General features: G+C 41.8%; 1 protein-coding gene across 4 annotated transcripts; it reads left to right on the forward strand.

The window, feature by feature from the left end:
• The first annotated feature begins 842 nt into the window (after window positions 1-842).
• plat (plasminogen activator, tissue) lies at window positions 843-15,104 on the forward strand. Of its 4 annotated transcripts, none has more exons than XM_049578215.1 (15): window positions 843-994; window positions 6,123-6,210; window positions 6,825-6,948; window positions 7,165-7,299; window positions 8,150-8,260; window positions 9,982-10,156; window positions 11,194-11,285; window positions 11,381-11,555; window positions 11,652-11,737; window positions 11,888-11,950; window positions 12,067-12,271; window positions 12,368-12,504; window positions 12,852-12,992; window positions 13,515-13,663; window positions 13,745-15,104. In XM_049578215.1, exons 2-15 carry the CDS (start codon window positions 6,148-6,150, stop codon window positions 13,910-13,912), a joined length of 1,824 nt encoding a protein of 607 aa, XP_049434172.1. In that variant the 5' UTR covers window positions 843-994; window positions 6,123-6,147; the 3' UTR covers window positions 13,913-15,104. The 4 variants fall into 4 exon arrangements, with proteins under 4 accessions (XP_049434172.1, XP_049434174.1, XP_049434175.1 ...); XM_049578217.1 differs by having other exon boundaries at window positions 6,825-6,867; window positions 13,745-15,103; XM_049578216.1 differs by lacking the exon at window positions 843-994 and adding an exon at window positions 4,547-4,745.
• The last annotated feature ends 1,219 nt before the right edge of the window (window positions 15,105-16,323 follow it).

Consider the following 16,323-nt stretch of genomic DNA (forward strand, 5'->3'; position numbering starts at 1 on the left):
TACCAGTGTCAGAGTGGGTTTTCTGTGGGTAGCACTCCAGCTTCCTCCAAAGACATGCAGGTTAATTGGTGACTCTAAATTGTCCGTAGGTGTGAATGTGTGTGTGAATGGTTGTCTGTCTCTATGTGTCAGCCCTGTGATAGTCTGGCGACCTGTCCAGAGTGTACCCTCCCTCTCACCCAATGTCAGCTGAGATAGGCTCCAGCCCCCCACCCCCCCTATTGAAAAATGTTACAGGGGGGGGGGGGGGGGGGCCCAAATCTTGCTTAGGGCCCCCAAAAGTCTAGGGCCAGCCCTGTTTATTCATAATATACACCCGTTTTTTTTTTTTACTTCCATTTGCTGCTTGACACTTAATTTTTTAACCATTGTGGGATAAATACATTTTGTCATAACACTGTACTAACATTATGTCTCATAAATGTTTGTTGTCCCAGGGAATAAACACTAAGCAAAACCATTATCTTTGTAACAGTAGCTTATTGTGATTTAAATGAGTAAATTAATAAATAAATTAATCCTTTTTTCTTTTTTCTTTTTTTTTTTTACAAGTGTTGATCGGTGGGCTGTTTGTCCTTTTGTGTGTCAACATATCTCGGAAAATGTCAAAATTATACAAAGAAAACATACAAAATTACGATCTCCAGTTCTATTTTCCGAAGGTTTTATCTATCGTGGGATTTTTTTTTTTTTTTTTTTTAGAATTTTCCTCAGATCCGATTGTCTCTGTGATTTGCCCCTGAGAGTCTCCTGGGGCACTTGGGACTGTCCCGTCAACACCGGCACCGCCCAGCAGGCTGCATCATCATCCGGCCGGCCTGCGACGCTTCCCCACTGAGCCCTCCCACCTCGCACACCGGCAGAACCGGAGCGCTCCGATAAAAACTGAGGACAAAGAGGGAACCAGCTCAGTCCAAGCGACACATCCAGAGGAAACTGTCACCACTGCTGCAGAGACACCGAGAAACTACCGATTCAGAAAACTTTTAATTTGGTAAGAGGCTGTTTTTCATATGCTTTTCTCATATGCTTTCGCGGTACAGATCTATACAGAGCTGCTGACTGTGTTTCATTATCGTGCTGTTATAACCTCATTATTATTTGAGGCTGTGGAGTTCATAGGATAGGCTTATAGATGATACTGTCTGAAACCTTTTGCATGGTTATTTTAATGTTTCAAGAGGAAATAGATGCTGCAGTTAATGAAAAGTTATAAAGATATTTGACGACAATATGTATGTTCAAATATTAGATGAATCTTTTATGATTAGGGAATATTATGTAGTTATGTTGACACACAGTTTCTATCTTATTTAAGCAATAACCTTTGAAAGTTTCATATGAAATGAAATCCGAAATATATCAGGGATTATATATCTATTTAAACATTAGTACAACTCAGTGTAATTAATAATTAAACATGACACAGACAGTTTAGTGATTGTTGTCATGATGGTGATGTTAATTTGGTCCATACCAGTCTTTTTGCGGTGGTGAAACTGTGACTTTGCATTAGCTTGTGCTCACTCATTCATTTGGCATCCCAACACTTTCTCACTCTGACTTCAGCAGCTCTTTATTTACCTTTCTTCATCCACATGCACCTGTTTGATCTGGTGAGAATACTGATGAATTACCTCACAGCGTCACACACTGACTCTTCATCATCACCATACGTCACTGAGAAACTTTTTGCAACACTAAATGTTGAAAGAACGTGATGATTTTGTGCCCCGCAGCTGGACTCAGTGTGTGTTCGAGGAACATCCCTGCTATGATACTGTGATTTATCTCAGTGTGTGTGTGTATCTGTGTACCACTCTGAGTCAAAACCTGCACAAGATCACTGCAGGCTCTTATCAGGCAAATGAGTTAGATTTGGAGCTGGTGCTTTGGGAATTCTGCTCCCCCGCCACCCGTCAGTGTTGATACTCTCCATCACTGTTGCATGTTGAGAGAATGCAGAGTTTGTATCCATTATCTGGATTCCCGGCAGTGTGGTCAGCTGTGTTTGTGCCTCACGCTGATGTTTGTGACTCATGGGATCGGCCTGTTGGTTCTTAAAGCTCTAAGTTAAGAGTGGGTCAGACAGAAGATTGTTCAGGATCAGACTGTGGTTACAATGGTCCAGAGAATGACGCTGAAACCGACACTAAGCTGCAACTAGAGTTTCACTTGATTCTGGACAAAAGCCCTCTTTCATATGTCTGCTCTTCCTATCTGAGTAATTTTGTTGAACTGTATCTTTATCTAATGGTCTTGATGGTGGTTATAAATCACATCAGTGCCTCCATCTGTGTCCCTGTGCAGTCCTGGGAGCTGGGATGACTCAGGACTACTCACTGTCTTTCTGCTGACCTCTGGGGTTTAATTTCTCCCTCTTTTTCCCCTTCTCTCCTTTCTCTTCCCTCTCTTCATCCTTTCATCTCCTTCCACGTAGCTGTCTCATGCTCCACAATCCTCAGTTTATACTCATTTCTAATGTCAACACCTGCTCTTTCTACCTGAGTCTTGTGGCTTTATGAGTCTGTACTTTGTTTCTGACAAGGCTCAAGGCTCCATACTGAGCACAGAGGGATGCTATGAGGCAACAATACAGCCCTCTGTTCTTGGGAAGTTTCAGAGACGGATCACAGCTTGTTTATTGAAGCTTGACTGAAACCCCCCGAGAAAAGAATGTATAATTCCTACTAAGTAGCTTAAAGACATGACACTGCATGCCAAAATACATCATCATGCTACACACACTGACACATGCAAAGGAGCAACGCCTACACTGAAGCTATTGTAAAGGTTAAATGCAGGTTTGGGGATCCCAGCAGGTCAAACCAGTTCAAAAAGGTATTGTGAGGTTCAGATTTGCTGCCGCTGCCAACTTGCTGTGACAAGAGAATGGGGATAGTTTTTACAATCCAATCCCACAAATGTTGCTCTCTAAGAAATATTATGAAAAAATAACTTCAGTGCCAAAGAAAATAAGACTGTAAAAGTGCTACAATGCTCACCGAACAGGTGTTTCCTCTGCCACTTCCTCCTGTGGGTGCCAGTGTGGGCAGTTCACCTACTCTAACTGATTTATTAAGTGCCAAATCTGACATTTGCATAGAAGACAGACAGGAAAAATAAAATCAGAGATGCCTTAAAGTGCACAGTGAACCATAACTTACACTTGACAGGCAGATGCGAGAACATTTCCTGCATGCCGTCTTACCTTTCTCACCATTTTGGACTTTTTTGGCCTTGTTACTGGAAGACAAGAATGTCTCACCTCCAACCTTTACCACCTCAGCGCACCATCATCATTACACTCCCTCGCTAATGGCCCGGTGAACTCACCGCTTACATGTCAGAGGTTGTGGTCAAGACCAGTTGCTTTAGATATACCGAAACTGCATGCTAGTAGGAAATGAATATCGCCGGCTGTTTACTTGCAGCTTTGGACATAAAGTCTGCGTGTGTCTGTCTTATCATCTTGTTGCATGCGTCTGCTCCACTGAAGTGGTGCATCTTTTAACGGCTGCTGCTGACTCACAGTCTGGCTGCTGCTACTCCAAAGATGTTTTCATTTATTCCATTCATATATGACCTACTAGGGGGAAGCACACTCTCCTCAGGCTGCATACTTGGTTGTACATGTTTCAACTATTAACTGATTGGGCGTAACAGACAAATGTCTTAACCCTGTCAGTGCCAGTGGGACGGTTACTTTTTAAGAGAGGCTTTCTTATGAGGTGATTGCTGCCTATCGCTACCAGTCAACTTACTGGTTGTAACCCCGTCTATGCACATTCAAGTCTAGCTGTGTCCTATTTTCCTTAAAAGCAGAATAGACTGTAATGTTTTTCCACTTGCAGTCAGGGAGCTTTGTGACATAGTTTGACTCAAGGTGATTAAAGCTATTTTTTGTTTGTTGTTTACAGTTTGTGTCTGTTTCATTTACCGGTGATGAGGTTGTTGAGAGCCCGTAATTGCTTCCAGTTGCACCCAAAAAAACTCACAGATGCCACTGAGTAATTGGATTACTGCTCTCTAATGAGCCTTCACATTTGACACCTGCAGAATTTTGTAACAGAAATTCTCCAGGAGAACTTAACATAAAATATTGCCTCATGTTTGAATAGCTCTGGTTATCCTAAAAATTATGTCAACAACTATCACAAAAAACACAGAGATTCAAAGAGTCAATCACCTTTAGGAAGTTAGTTACAGTAAAAAAGCAGCTACAGTTTTACTTTGTATCCTGTAAATGAAACAATACATGTTTATTGTGTGTTTGTGACTCTTCATATACATTAAATGTTGTAAGACAAACCACAAAAACAGCTAAAACACAGGCCAGTGGCATTGTGGGATTGTTAAGGAGGCGTGTTGAACAGGGCCTCTGCATGTCAGACACCACAGACTTAATAAAGGGTGGAGTACACATATGTTCATATCTGATGTGAGCATGCTGGCGTGTGTCTCTTTTTCTAGCGTGCATGTGTTGATATGTACGCACGTTTCCGAAATCCATGGGGCCTCACTGGCAATATTACAGCAGGAAACACATGTTTACAGCTGACAGGGCTGGAGAGAGGGGCGACTGAACGGAGCTGAACAGCTGCACAAAGGAAACAAAAAGGAAACTAGTGTGTTGTTGTTGCCCAGGCAGTGAGGCTCAGTTAGGGGGGGTAACAGTGTAGGACAACAGGGGTTTTATTTTGTTCGAGGCAAGGATAGCTTTCAAGGGACCTGTGCTCTTAATGGTGAGTGTGTGAATGCTTGTGTCTGTGTTTTAAAAGTCAAATCCTGAGAGGGAGTCTTTGTTCCAATGAACAATGAGCAATAAATCTTTGTGTGTAGGGCTGTTAGATTAGCTCCACGTTCCTGAGCACTTTGTGCATGTGTGAGAGAGTATGTATGTGTGTGTGGTTGCCAGCGTAGGTGTTTAACCCCAGTGATATATAAAAACACAGCCACAGCGCTGTTAAGTCAACCTCAGAAAGTGAGTCAGTGGAGAACCAGTCGATGAAGAGGAGAGTATAAAAACGAGCAGGCATGTATGCACATGGTTACGGCTGTGTGTCTGGGACTTTGCATGCCAATGTCTGCAGAAGACATTTCTTACAATTATTTTTAAAGTAACTTGGAAGTTTGAATTGAGGTCATCTCTACTTTTTAGCCCTCACTGTGTGCAACCTTTTTCTTCTTCTTTTTCCAACTTTCCTTTCTACTCCTTCCACTCACTCCCTCCTTCTTTTGTGACTCATGTTTACTCACACTTGACTTTGGAGCAACGGACACTCTTCTCCCTACTCTTTCCCGCATAATATAATATCTTTAAAACAGAGAACAAGCCTGTTATCTTTTTGAAGAAGTATAAAAGGGAAATACGAGTTTAGTTACTTTTTCTCACTCTGGGCTCTCCCTTCTGTTTCCTCCTTTTTCTTTTAAGTCCTGAGTCACCTCATCCTCCCACAGCTGCAGCTTTGCTCTGTTAGACAAGGAATGCTGTTAGTATGCTGCAGAAACTCTGCTCTGCGTGCTGCCTCTTATCGCTCCAGGGTTGTCCACACTGTGTTGTTTCATGTGATGGTCAGCGTCTCATCTTTAGCATAAAGCGAAGATAATCTGCTTCCTGTTTTTCTCCCAGCGAGGAAGTCACAGATGAATTATGATAAAAGGGAAATTAACATAAGCAGGACAACAATCATATGCAGCACGAATTGTTGAGTTTATTGTCCTATCAGACGGTCCCGCACAGGCTGTTTAAACTTCCTGTCTGAGTCAACAAGTCAACACATCTTCAATAAACTAGGATTGACCTCCAGTTTCCCACAGACACTGCACCTTTCCCACCCTTTCCTCTCCAGTGATCTCCCTCAGTAGCAGGCGTAGGGACGGAGGAAGGAAGCTGGACAGAGAAACAGTATAGTCGGGAGACGGTGACCAGTGTCAATCGTTTTCCTCCAATTGTTGGCTCAGTATGAGTGACAGATTCATGACAAAAGATTTACATGGTTGAACATAAACAATTATATCCACACACAGCTTCCCCAGGTGTCATGTGTCCATCTAAGCTGTATTAGCTTGTAAAACCTTCTGTCAGCTGTGTCTAATATGTATTTATATTTTACTTCCAGCAAACTGAGGACCACTTGAGAAGCCATGACCAGAACACCTGAACTATTAATGCTCCTGTCTGCTCTCTGCTGCTGCCTAGCGGACAATGTAAGTACTACACCCTTGTCATTAGAGGAAAATACAAGTGGTTTGCATGTTTCAGCCCATTAACTACAAATCCTGTGTATTTAACGAGGAATTATCTTGGTTCATTTGAATTCTTGTGGTTTATAATCCATCTGTTGTTGTCTAATACTTTTGCATTTGTGCTTTTGTGGCATGGCTTGGTTTCAAGACGCCTTATTGGCGGTGCCCTCAAGTGCTAGTGCCCTCAAACTTTCGAGACTTTAAGGGACAGATGATCACCCCAAAATCCAAAATACATATTTTACCTCTTACCTGTAGTGCTCTTTATTGGCCGTAGAGAGGTCTGCCTTCCCGCCGGTGTGATGGAACTAGATGGCACCAAAATAATCATTAAAAAAAACTCAACAGCAATGTCTCTTTCCAGAAATCACTGAAGAATTACTCAAGATAATCCACGGACCTTGTTGTTGGCAGTATCATGTAGTGTACCATATGTCAAGCAAATTCATTTTCACAGATACCCTGAAAAAATTATATGAAAACGCTGGCTTCCTGGGTTGGAAACCAGTGCCATGCATCCAGTTCCCATGAACTACTGCCCTATGTTTAACGTCGTCCCTTTTTTCCTGTTGCAGGTGGGGCTGCTCCGCGCTAAGAGAGGGACTCGTTTTTACAGAGGTGAGCCTGACAGGCAGCCAGCCAGACGGACGCTTTTGGTTATTCATGTCGAGAAGTCTTCACCTTCCTTTGACACCTCCTGTGAGCCCCATCACACTTCTTTCCTATTAACACCATCTCCACCACCATCACCATCACCATCATCTCATTCTTTTAATCCACTGTTGTCACTCATGTTCCTCTCTGTTCTTATACCTTTATGTTTGTAATTGCTTTTACATGTAACTATAGTTTCCTGTGTGTCTTCCTGTTGATTGGCTGTATACTTATTGTTTGTGTTTGTGTGTGTTTTCTCAGTACATTGTGTGGATAGTGAGTCGTCAGCAGTGCGTAGTTATGGGGACACTTGGCTGCGATGGAGGGGACAGCGTGTGGAGTATTGTCGTTGTGCATTGAGAGGACGAGAGCGTTGTCATATTGTACCCGTCATCAGTGAGTGTGACATGGAAGCAAACACACACAAACTCATGTGGATGGCTTGACTGTCTTGTCTCCTTCTAATCAGATTTTTTTTTTGTTTGCAATGAACAGAGTATAATCTTTTGTTTGTGCATTTGTCTGTTAGTGTTCTTGCCTGCCCTTACTGACCTCTGTCTTTCATTATAGCTTCACTTTACCTCTAACTCGCTGTTACGACCTCAGATGATTATTTTTTGTTGGTTTGCCTCGCTCTCGTCTCCAAATTTCTGTTATTTCAGTGGATCCAGATGAAGAGCTATTGGGTTTCTGTGTTTTTGAGTGGGTGTAGTTTAGTCTGAGATTGTTTGAAATACCCTTGCCAGACGAGCCCTTGTGCGCACTTTCACCCCCATTGACGAACCCTGTGAAGCATGCTTACCCCTCCTTCAGACAAATTGCAGCCACATTTTCAGCCTGCCAAACTGCAGCGTCTGTGAGCTCATACCACTGGGAAGCGAGTGGGGTGCTGTTATTCTGAACGCCAGCCTTTAGGAAATGTTGTAATAATAAATGAAAAACCAAATGGGTGATGGCATACAACCAGTTCTGCTCCAGAAAGAAACCCTTGGCATGAGACGATATTTTAAAAGTGAAGCTATGATGATGGTTAACAGTCAGGATGAACCATGCACACAGACCTTTGCAGATTTCTCAGTACTTCTACGTCAGATGTGACACACAATGCCAAACCCACAAATTTAATTCTCTGTACACGCAAGTGGTCATGGCCAATCAATCAGATTGTGATTATTCAAATTGTCTGGGTTCTGAAGAACTGGATGACGTATGTGTGACTTACCGGCTCTCTGTCTGTCCCTTCTAGACTGCTACATGTCTCAGTGCTACAACGGAGGAACCTGTAAGGAGGCTGTGTACACTTCAGACTACATTTGCCAGTGTCCCCCAGGCTTCAGTGGGGCTCAGTGCGAGATCAGTAAGTACTCAAAAAATTCGTCAGTCTAAAGCACAGTTATTTTCATTATCCATTTACCTGCTTTTTTCTTTTTATTTTTTTGATGAAGCCTTTTTTTCTGTTAGAAAATAGTGAAATATCGCAGTGTCCAACTTATTTCATCCAGTCCAATACCCCAAATATGTAAAACAGAGAAAGGCAGCATATCATCACAATGGAAAAGTACTTTAATGTATAATTTTGAAAATGATGTATCCATCTTTTATATAGAAAAAAATTGTCAAGCTGTATGGTAAGATTACTTGTGCTACCCTTAAATCTACAGTTGGTAACTTTTATGAAAATGACTTTGTGTCATATTTGCTGAAAGTGGCGACCAAAGTACCAAGCACAGCCCATTGGCGGGAGCAACTTTCTCATTTTACAGCTAAACAGTACACTAAAATTTGTTTCTAAAAACATTTGAGGTGAGAAATAGGCAATGCAGTCACAAAATTTTGATTCATATTTGATCAACGATGCCTAGTTTGACGGTTTGACTGCAGTGCATGAGCAGCGATTGACTGAATATCAGCTGAGATGGAGGCTTCATGGCTCTGATTGGTTGTTCTCGTTTGCATGTGGTGAGGCTATCAGAGACACTACAGGGCAATAGAAGGCAGAGGAGTATGTTTCTTTTTTTCATAGATTATCTGTCTCATTTAATGCTTTGTAAACATAGTGACAGTTTCAGGAAATACGAAAATGCTTGTTTTTAATAACAGTTATCAACTACAGCTTTAATAACCTTCAGCACCTGTATGAAGTGACAGCAATCTCAAAGGCACAGACTGTTGTTTTGGTCCCTCAGAATCTTTTCCATGCTGAGTTCCAGATGTATCCATCAGAGTGGAGGTTTAGTCTCCCCAAAAGTAGCACAAATGATACAGTTTGTCCTTTGTTCCATCTGCTAGTGGGATTTTTAAACAAACTATAACCCTGACTGTCATGTCATTGCGTCGTTTCTTTTTCCAGTGTTGATGGTGAGAGTGTAGGAGATATAGATCTTGTGCTGTGTTGTGTATTTGTGTTGGACTACACACTGTGCAAAGCAAACTGCCCCTTTGGGACATTTAATTTTTAAAAAGCTTTAATCTTCTGTGCTGCAACAGGCACACCCCAGCTATTTCACTATGTCCAGTGTTTAAATTGCATTTTTTTTTCACTTCAAAGCAACCATAAACCCAGTCATATCCATAACAGGATGAATGGTGACACAACACTGATTAAAACATTCTACGTACTTGTTAATGACTGTAGATAAGGTCACAGTCTGACCGTGTGACTCATCCAGGAGGTGTCATGGTCCTGTGGTTTGGAGTAAGAATCATAAACCATGGAAAGACATTCTGGGATATGAATGTTTTTGTTTCTGCGGGTGAATGTTGGAGGCTTTAGGGACACCCCACCCTCTTAGTGGGATAATTATGCAAACCCCAGTGGTCACAGCCAAGTAATTTCAGCCACAGAATAATGACTTACTATGGCCAGACTCAATAAATCTGATTGCATAGTTTACGTTTGGTCATTGTTGTAAACTATAAACCACTAACTGGAAAAAATACTATATAAATGCCATTAGGACTCACTTTGTGAGTTTAATGTCTTACATAGGAAATAACAATGTTTCATAACTTGTCCAAATATTTTAAGCATATAAATATAAATGAGTGACACTTTAACTTTGTCTCTTTATCCAACAGACACCAAGGAGAGGTGTGTTGTGGGGCAGGGTGAAGGGTACCGCGGCACGTGGAGCATCACCCATTCAGGAGCAGAGTGCATCAACTGGAACTCTACGTCTCTGAGAGGACGGAAGTTCACAGCGAGAAAAGTGGACGCCACCAGTCTTGGACTGGGCAATCACAACTTCTGCAGGTGTGTGACCAGTGTAGTCTGCATCTGGAGAAATAAACTACAGATTTTCATTCTGCCCATACAATTAAATAAAGGTGGGGGTCTGATCATCCACAACAGAAGGGTCCAGTTTAATTTACCCTGCAAGAATGATGCATTTGCCACTGTTTCCATTTGATTAAATTCTGATTGTGCTTCTATAGCTTACTTTGACAGGCAAAAACTAATATACCAACTTTGTAATGACACAGTTTACCAAAAACACGACTCAAAGATGGGTCAAAAAAGGCAGGCAGAGGAAAGCAACAGGTAGAAAACTGAAACAGGTTACCATGTCGAGTATAAACAAGCAGGTAAATGGCCAGAGTCACCGACAGGAAGCAGACAAAAAGGCTAAAACACAATGATGTCATAGTAGCTCAAGGGAAGGACAAGGAGGAAAGGATAACACATGGTTCTTAAAGATAGCAGTGTGAAACAATAGCAATATAAAGGATGTAAATCAGAAAGACAGCTGTGTATTGCATGTTAAACAAATTTACAGGCAAGTGTAATGAACAAACAAAATAACCCAGTCAACAAACAGTATGCTCAGGAAGCAGTGGCGCCTCCAGAAATTGTATCAGGGCGGCCATGGTTCACCTTGGACCCTCCAGAAAGAAAAAACTGACTGAACTGACCAGCTTATAGTTGAGGAGCAGCAGCACAGCTGGAAGTCAGTGATCCACTTCCTACTTCCCCTCAAAAGGGGTAAGACAGCCCAAACAGGAAGTCAAAAGAGCAGTTACAATATGGCAGAAGGTGAAAATAGGCTTGTATACAGTATATATACCAGGAGATAACGTGTGTATAGGATCTGGAATTGCAAGTGAATTAGTGATTTGGTAGGAAAAAGATGCAAAAATTAAGAATTGGATGATGCGAAGTTCTGTCTTCTTTTACAAAACCTTACTGGGATGATACAATTTAAAACAGTTTGTTTTGTGGACATGTTTTTTCATCATTTATGTGGACAATAAACATGTTATTCATCATCTTGTGCTTTATCCCCCCCCCAGGAACCCTGACGGTGACACCACTCCTTGGTGTTACATCTATAAAGGGACTCAGATCGTTTGGGAGTTTTGCTCAATGCCCAAATGTCCGGAAGGTACAGCTTAACAAAAATATAAAAAGCTAAATTGCTAATAATTACACATGAATTTGCATGATTAACACTTGTTTTCTCTGTGTGTTTTGGAGCAGATAAGTACCAAGAATGTGTGCAAGGCGACGGTCAGTCATACAGAGGCACAACATCTGTCACCAAGAGCGGCTCTCGCTGCCTCCCATGGGACTCTCCTGCCATCAAGCATAAGCTCAACAATGCTTGGAAATCTGAAGCACTGGAACAGGGGCTGGGCAGCCACAGCTTCTGCAGGTAGACATGCCAGCACCATTATTCATTGTCAGAGGTTCCTCGTGTGTGCAGAATAAACAGAATAACTCAGGCTTTTTATTTTGTTTTATCTAACAGGAATCCAGATGGTGATGAAGGTCCATGGTGTCACATCTACAAGAACTTGCAACTGACCTGGGAGCTGTGTGACATACCTAAATGCTGTAAGTTCCTGTATTTCCGATGTGTCATTTTGCAGCAACAATGAAACATGGCAGTGAGACCGATGCTAGATGTTCATTTAGTTTAGTAACTAAAACCTTCAGTGCAGCAAAATGGTTTCACACTTACTCACCCATACTTGTATTTTTTAGTGAGACGTCCATCCATCATCACCACTCTTGGCCCTCGTGCCCCCACAACCAACAACAACGGAGGTAAAGCATTTTCACATCAAATAAAAGTCAGTTAGAGTCCATTTCCTGTGTGGTCTTTAGTGTGTAGTAATTTTACAGTAATTTAACCATCGTCCTGCAACATTTTCTCTCTGTAGCAACGTGTGGCCAGCGGTTAGACAACACCCTGAATCACCCAGTGTTCCGCATGTTTGGGGGCAGAGTGAGCGACATCACGGAGCAGCCATGGCAGGCGGCCATTAATGTTTACCAGGCCCGCCTCAGAAAACATTTTCACCGATGTGGAGGAGTCCTTATCGACTCTTGTTGGGTCCTGTCTGCTGCGCACTGCTTCGAGGACAAGTAGGAATGACACACATGCACACACACAGACAAAATACATAATTTAATATGTTTGCCATGCAACAAACAAACATATTCTCTTTCATTTTTTTTCAGTGCCAAGGCAGAAAAATTGGAAGTGGTTTTGGGAAGAACATTTCGAAAACAGAATTCCAGCAGTGAGCAGATTTTCAAGGTTGAGAAGTACTGGATCCACGAGAAATTTGACAACGAATCTTTTGACAATGACATCGGTGAGGGAATATTTCAAGAGACACCAATCCTACAATTTATCATTGTTTTCTTTTTTTTGTATAAAATATTTGATTTCTCACTGAAAACCTATCATCAAAATGTCAGATTTTTATAAACCGAGGCAAACAGCATTTTGAAACTGAGTTTTGGCATGCCTTAAAGTCACACGTGTCACAAACTGTGTCACACATGTGTCACTCACCATGTTTCCCCCCAGCAGTGACGATATGGAACCTTACAGTGGGCAGCAAAGCCTTGTTAAACCTTTAAATCATCCCTCAGTCTCTGTCCCACATTTTCCCAGTGCATTACCTTGACTTTTCCTCTGGTCACTTTCCACTTGCAGCTCTCTTGAAGCTAGAGACGGACATTGGCATGTGTGCTGTAAACTCTCCAGAGGTTGGTCCTGCGTGTCTGCCTGAACGTGGGCTGGAGCTGCCGGACTGGACCGAGTGTGAGATATCCGGCTATGGAAAAGACTCAGAGTGTAAGCAAACATCCAGCCTAATTCCTGGCACTCTCTAATTTTGCACTGGCTACTGTTGTTCCGAATGTAACACTATCCTAAATGACCAGCAGAGGGCAGTGTGAGCTTTTCAACAAACCTTTAATTCACTGGTTGCCAACCTGGGGGTCTTGAGCCCCACTGGGATTTTAACTAATAAAAATCTCTCTTTTTTTGATTGATTGATTTTAGATTATTATCAAGATATAAAGGTAAAAAAATCTCACAGGATAAGGGCCCAGTGATGACCTGAACACAAGCTATATTCACAGAGCCTTCTGCAGTTATTTTACTCAATATTTGTGTTAATTGTACAGTTTGCCAGTTGTTTTGTACTGTTATTGTTATGCACTGAATCTAATAGGAAATATCCATAAAATATGTGTCTTAGTCAGGTGTCGTCAGTTTACTCAATGACAGAAAAAACACCAGGACTCTCTGCTTCAATTGATTTGTTTTTGGATCAGTGATTCTGAGGTACTAATTTAAACACTCTCTCCACAGTTTCTGCAGAGTACTCTGAGCGTGTTAAGAGAGGCTACGTCCGCCTGTGGCCCAGAGAGCGCTGCGTTCCAGATGTGCTGTCTGGACGCACAGTTACCTCCAACATGCTGTGTGCAGGTGACACCCGAGGCCTGGACGATGCCTGCAAGGTGAGAATTTTTACACTTAAGCTCTTCATTAATTCAGTGCTCATTTACTAGATCTAATATTTATTTGATCTTTACCCACAGGGTGACTCTGGTGGCCCGCTCGTCTGTCGAAACAATAACAGGATGACTCTGATGGGTGTGATCAGCTGGGGCGATGGGTGCGGGCAGAAGGATAAGCCTGGGGTCTACACCCGTGTCACCCATTACATCGACTGGATCAGCGACAAAATTAAGGCCAATCCGGTCTAAAGAAAGACTGACTGCAAAGATGTTGTATGACCATACACAGTGGGTGAAACAGCAGATTTGTTTATCATTTAGAAGATGGACAGAGAGTTCCACAGGACTCTGATTCTGTTGTTTATGTGTTGATCTAAATCCAAGCTGATGGAGGTTTGAAACCAGAAGCACCCCTCCGACAGAGGCGCACAAAACGGACATCGTTTTGAGTTTTCATGCTCAATGTGGCTCCGTGCTCTCAAGTTTTCTGTTCGTAACTGTGCTGAATGTGACAGTATATACGGACAGAAACACAGGAAAACCCCTTTTTCCTCCCTCTGGGCCATCTTGATCACAATAATATTTTTTATCTTTTCATGCAAGCAAAGTTTTTGGAATATTGCGTCCACCTAGCTGGAGGTTAGGCAGTGAACCTAACAGGAAAAATAGGAAATAACAGTGTTCCTCTGCTCTGTCTGGCTGGCTTTATGCTGGTTTATACAAAGACGTCACAGTGGTAGACTTTTGGTCAATAGCACTTTTAGTCCATTTGAACACTCCACTCAACACAAGCATTTACTTTGCACAGTACAGTTAGTCACACAGGAATGTAGGCAAAGATCGTGTCAAAGACTTGTCATGTAGATATGAGGTTATGTTGGCTAAATTAGTCTTAATGCAAGGTTCTCTGTGTCTGCTTACTACGAGGCTTTAGGCAGTTCCAGACCAAAACACAAGACGTACCTGCCGGTTCAGATTCTGCTTGTTTTTGCAGTTTGAACTCCTCTAGCTCCCTGCTGCCTTATAGATGGGATTAGATTTGGACAAGTGGAAGCTCTGAGATACTCACTACACACAATAAACAGGTGCCTCGTGTAAATGCAATTCCCAGAGGACTTCTCCACCAGACACCTGGGTTGAGCCCAGCATGTATATAACATGTATATTGTCTGAATATTGATTTTATATTGAAAATGACTTCTTTCCTGTTCTTCTTTAAACTGCTTATTGACTGCAAAGCTTTTCTCCTTAACAAATTCGCTTTGTTCTGTGACTTGTGTTTAGATATTGTTTTTTTTTTTTTTTTACTAAGTTAATATTTATGTGTATTTTATATTGTATGAAACAACTTTTGTACTGTGTGTGCTGTAGTTTGATAATTTATTGTCTCTGTCATTATAACCACATCTGGCAACATACTCCTTTGTCAATAAATAATATTTGGAATAAATCATTTTATGCCTTATGACCTTGTTGTGGAATTTTATAAACTTCAGTAAATTACTGATAGATTAGTTACATCATGACAGCTTAAGGGTCACTGAGGTGAAGATGAAAAGGTCTCATACAGAATAATGGTGGTTCCTGAGCCGTTCTTTTTTGGTGTGGGATGAGGTGCTCTGTAGAACTGCTGTGACACAAAGACCTCTTCAAGCCCCTGCATGGTTCTTTAGAGGTTCTCTGCTGGTTCTTCCCTCGGTAAATTAAGCTTAACTAAGCTGAGGAACCAGTAGAGAACCTTTAAAGCCTCTGTATGGTTCTTTAGGGGCTCCCTAATGATTCTTAAGCTTAGTTTACTGGGGAAGGAATAAACACACTACATTAAAATAGCCCAAAACAATGGTTCCGAAGTGGTGGGCCCTGGTTCAAAAGTGGGTCACAGGCCCATTCTGAATGAACTACAAGTGACTCGCAAACGTTTCAAGTTTGTAAAATAACACTTCACTTTGAAGTTAAGTGAATTTCTGGCACAGAGTTTTTATTTTGAAGTGCTATGTCTTGCTGTAGAGTGAACAATTAACAGACAGCTACTTGACAGAGACAGCAAACTAGCTCAATGACATGGCCAAATGCAAGTATGATGCTGAATATATTCAAACTGTGTGGATGACTAATGACTAAGGAGAGATCTGGACCCTGTGGCTGGACCAGTTGGGGACCATGGGCCTACAAAACAGTTAATTTCCAGAGGACAACACATTGAAACAGTGGCTTGCAACCTTTTTGCCCTCATGTGCATGCAAAATATTTCAGTTCCCCCCACAGAGGACACGATAACCTGTCCAGCACTTTGTAAGAAATGGTTAACAATCATAAAAGTGTCATTTTGAAGCATATTAACTGATCTATGGTATTATCTGGCAGCCCTCAAGGCCCAATATGGCACCTCTAATGGTTCTACAGAGCACTTCTCGACAAAGGCACTGAATAGCACCTTTAATAAATGGGTGCTATGTAGCTTCAGAGCACGTTGTCCCATGATTATGAGCCAAAGAGAAGCTTTTGTGGTAGTGTTTAGCAACTTTTTGTGTTTAGAGCACAGCCTTTTCATTAAATGAAGTTATGTTAAGCACATTTCTGGGTCATGACTGATGACTCTCTGTCAGCAAATTGGAATTTAAGTGATAACGTGTCTTAGTATCTGTTGAATTTTTTTTTTT

Source organism: Epinephelus fuscoguttatus, linkage group LG6 (assembly GCF_011397635.1).
Source record: "Epinephelus fuscoguttatus linkage group LG6, E.fuscoguttatus.final_Chr_v1".
In the NCBI taxonomy this organism is placed as follows: domain Eukaryota; kingdom Metazoa; phylum Chordata; class Actinopteri; order Perciformes; family Serranidae; genus Epinephelus; species Epinephelus fuscoguttatus.

Coding starts and splice junctions, on each gene's coding strand:
- plat (XM_049578215.1), top strand. CDS start 6,148: ATGACCAGAACACCTGAACTATTAATGCTCCTGTCTGCTCTCTGCTGC. Junction 11,556..11,651: donor GGCAGCCACAGCTTCTGCAG/GTAGACATGCCA, acceptor TTTATCTAACAG/GAATCCAGATGGTGATGAAG. Junction 11,738..11,887: donor GTGTGACATACCTAAATGCT/GTAAGTTCCTGT, acceptor TGTATTTTTTAG/TGAGACGTCCATCCATCATC.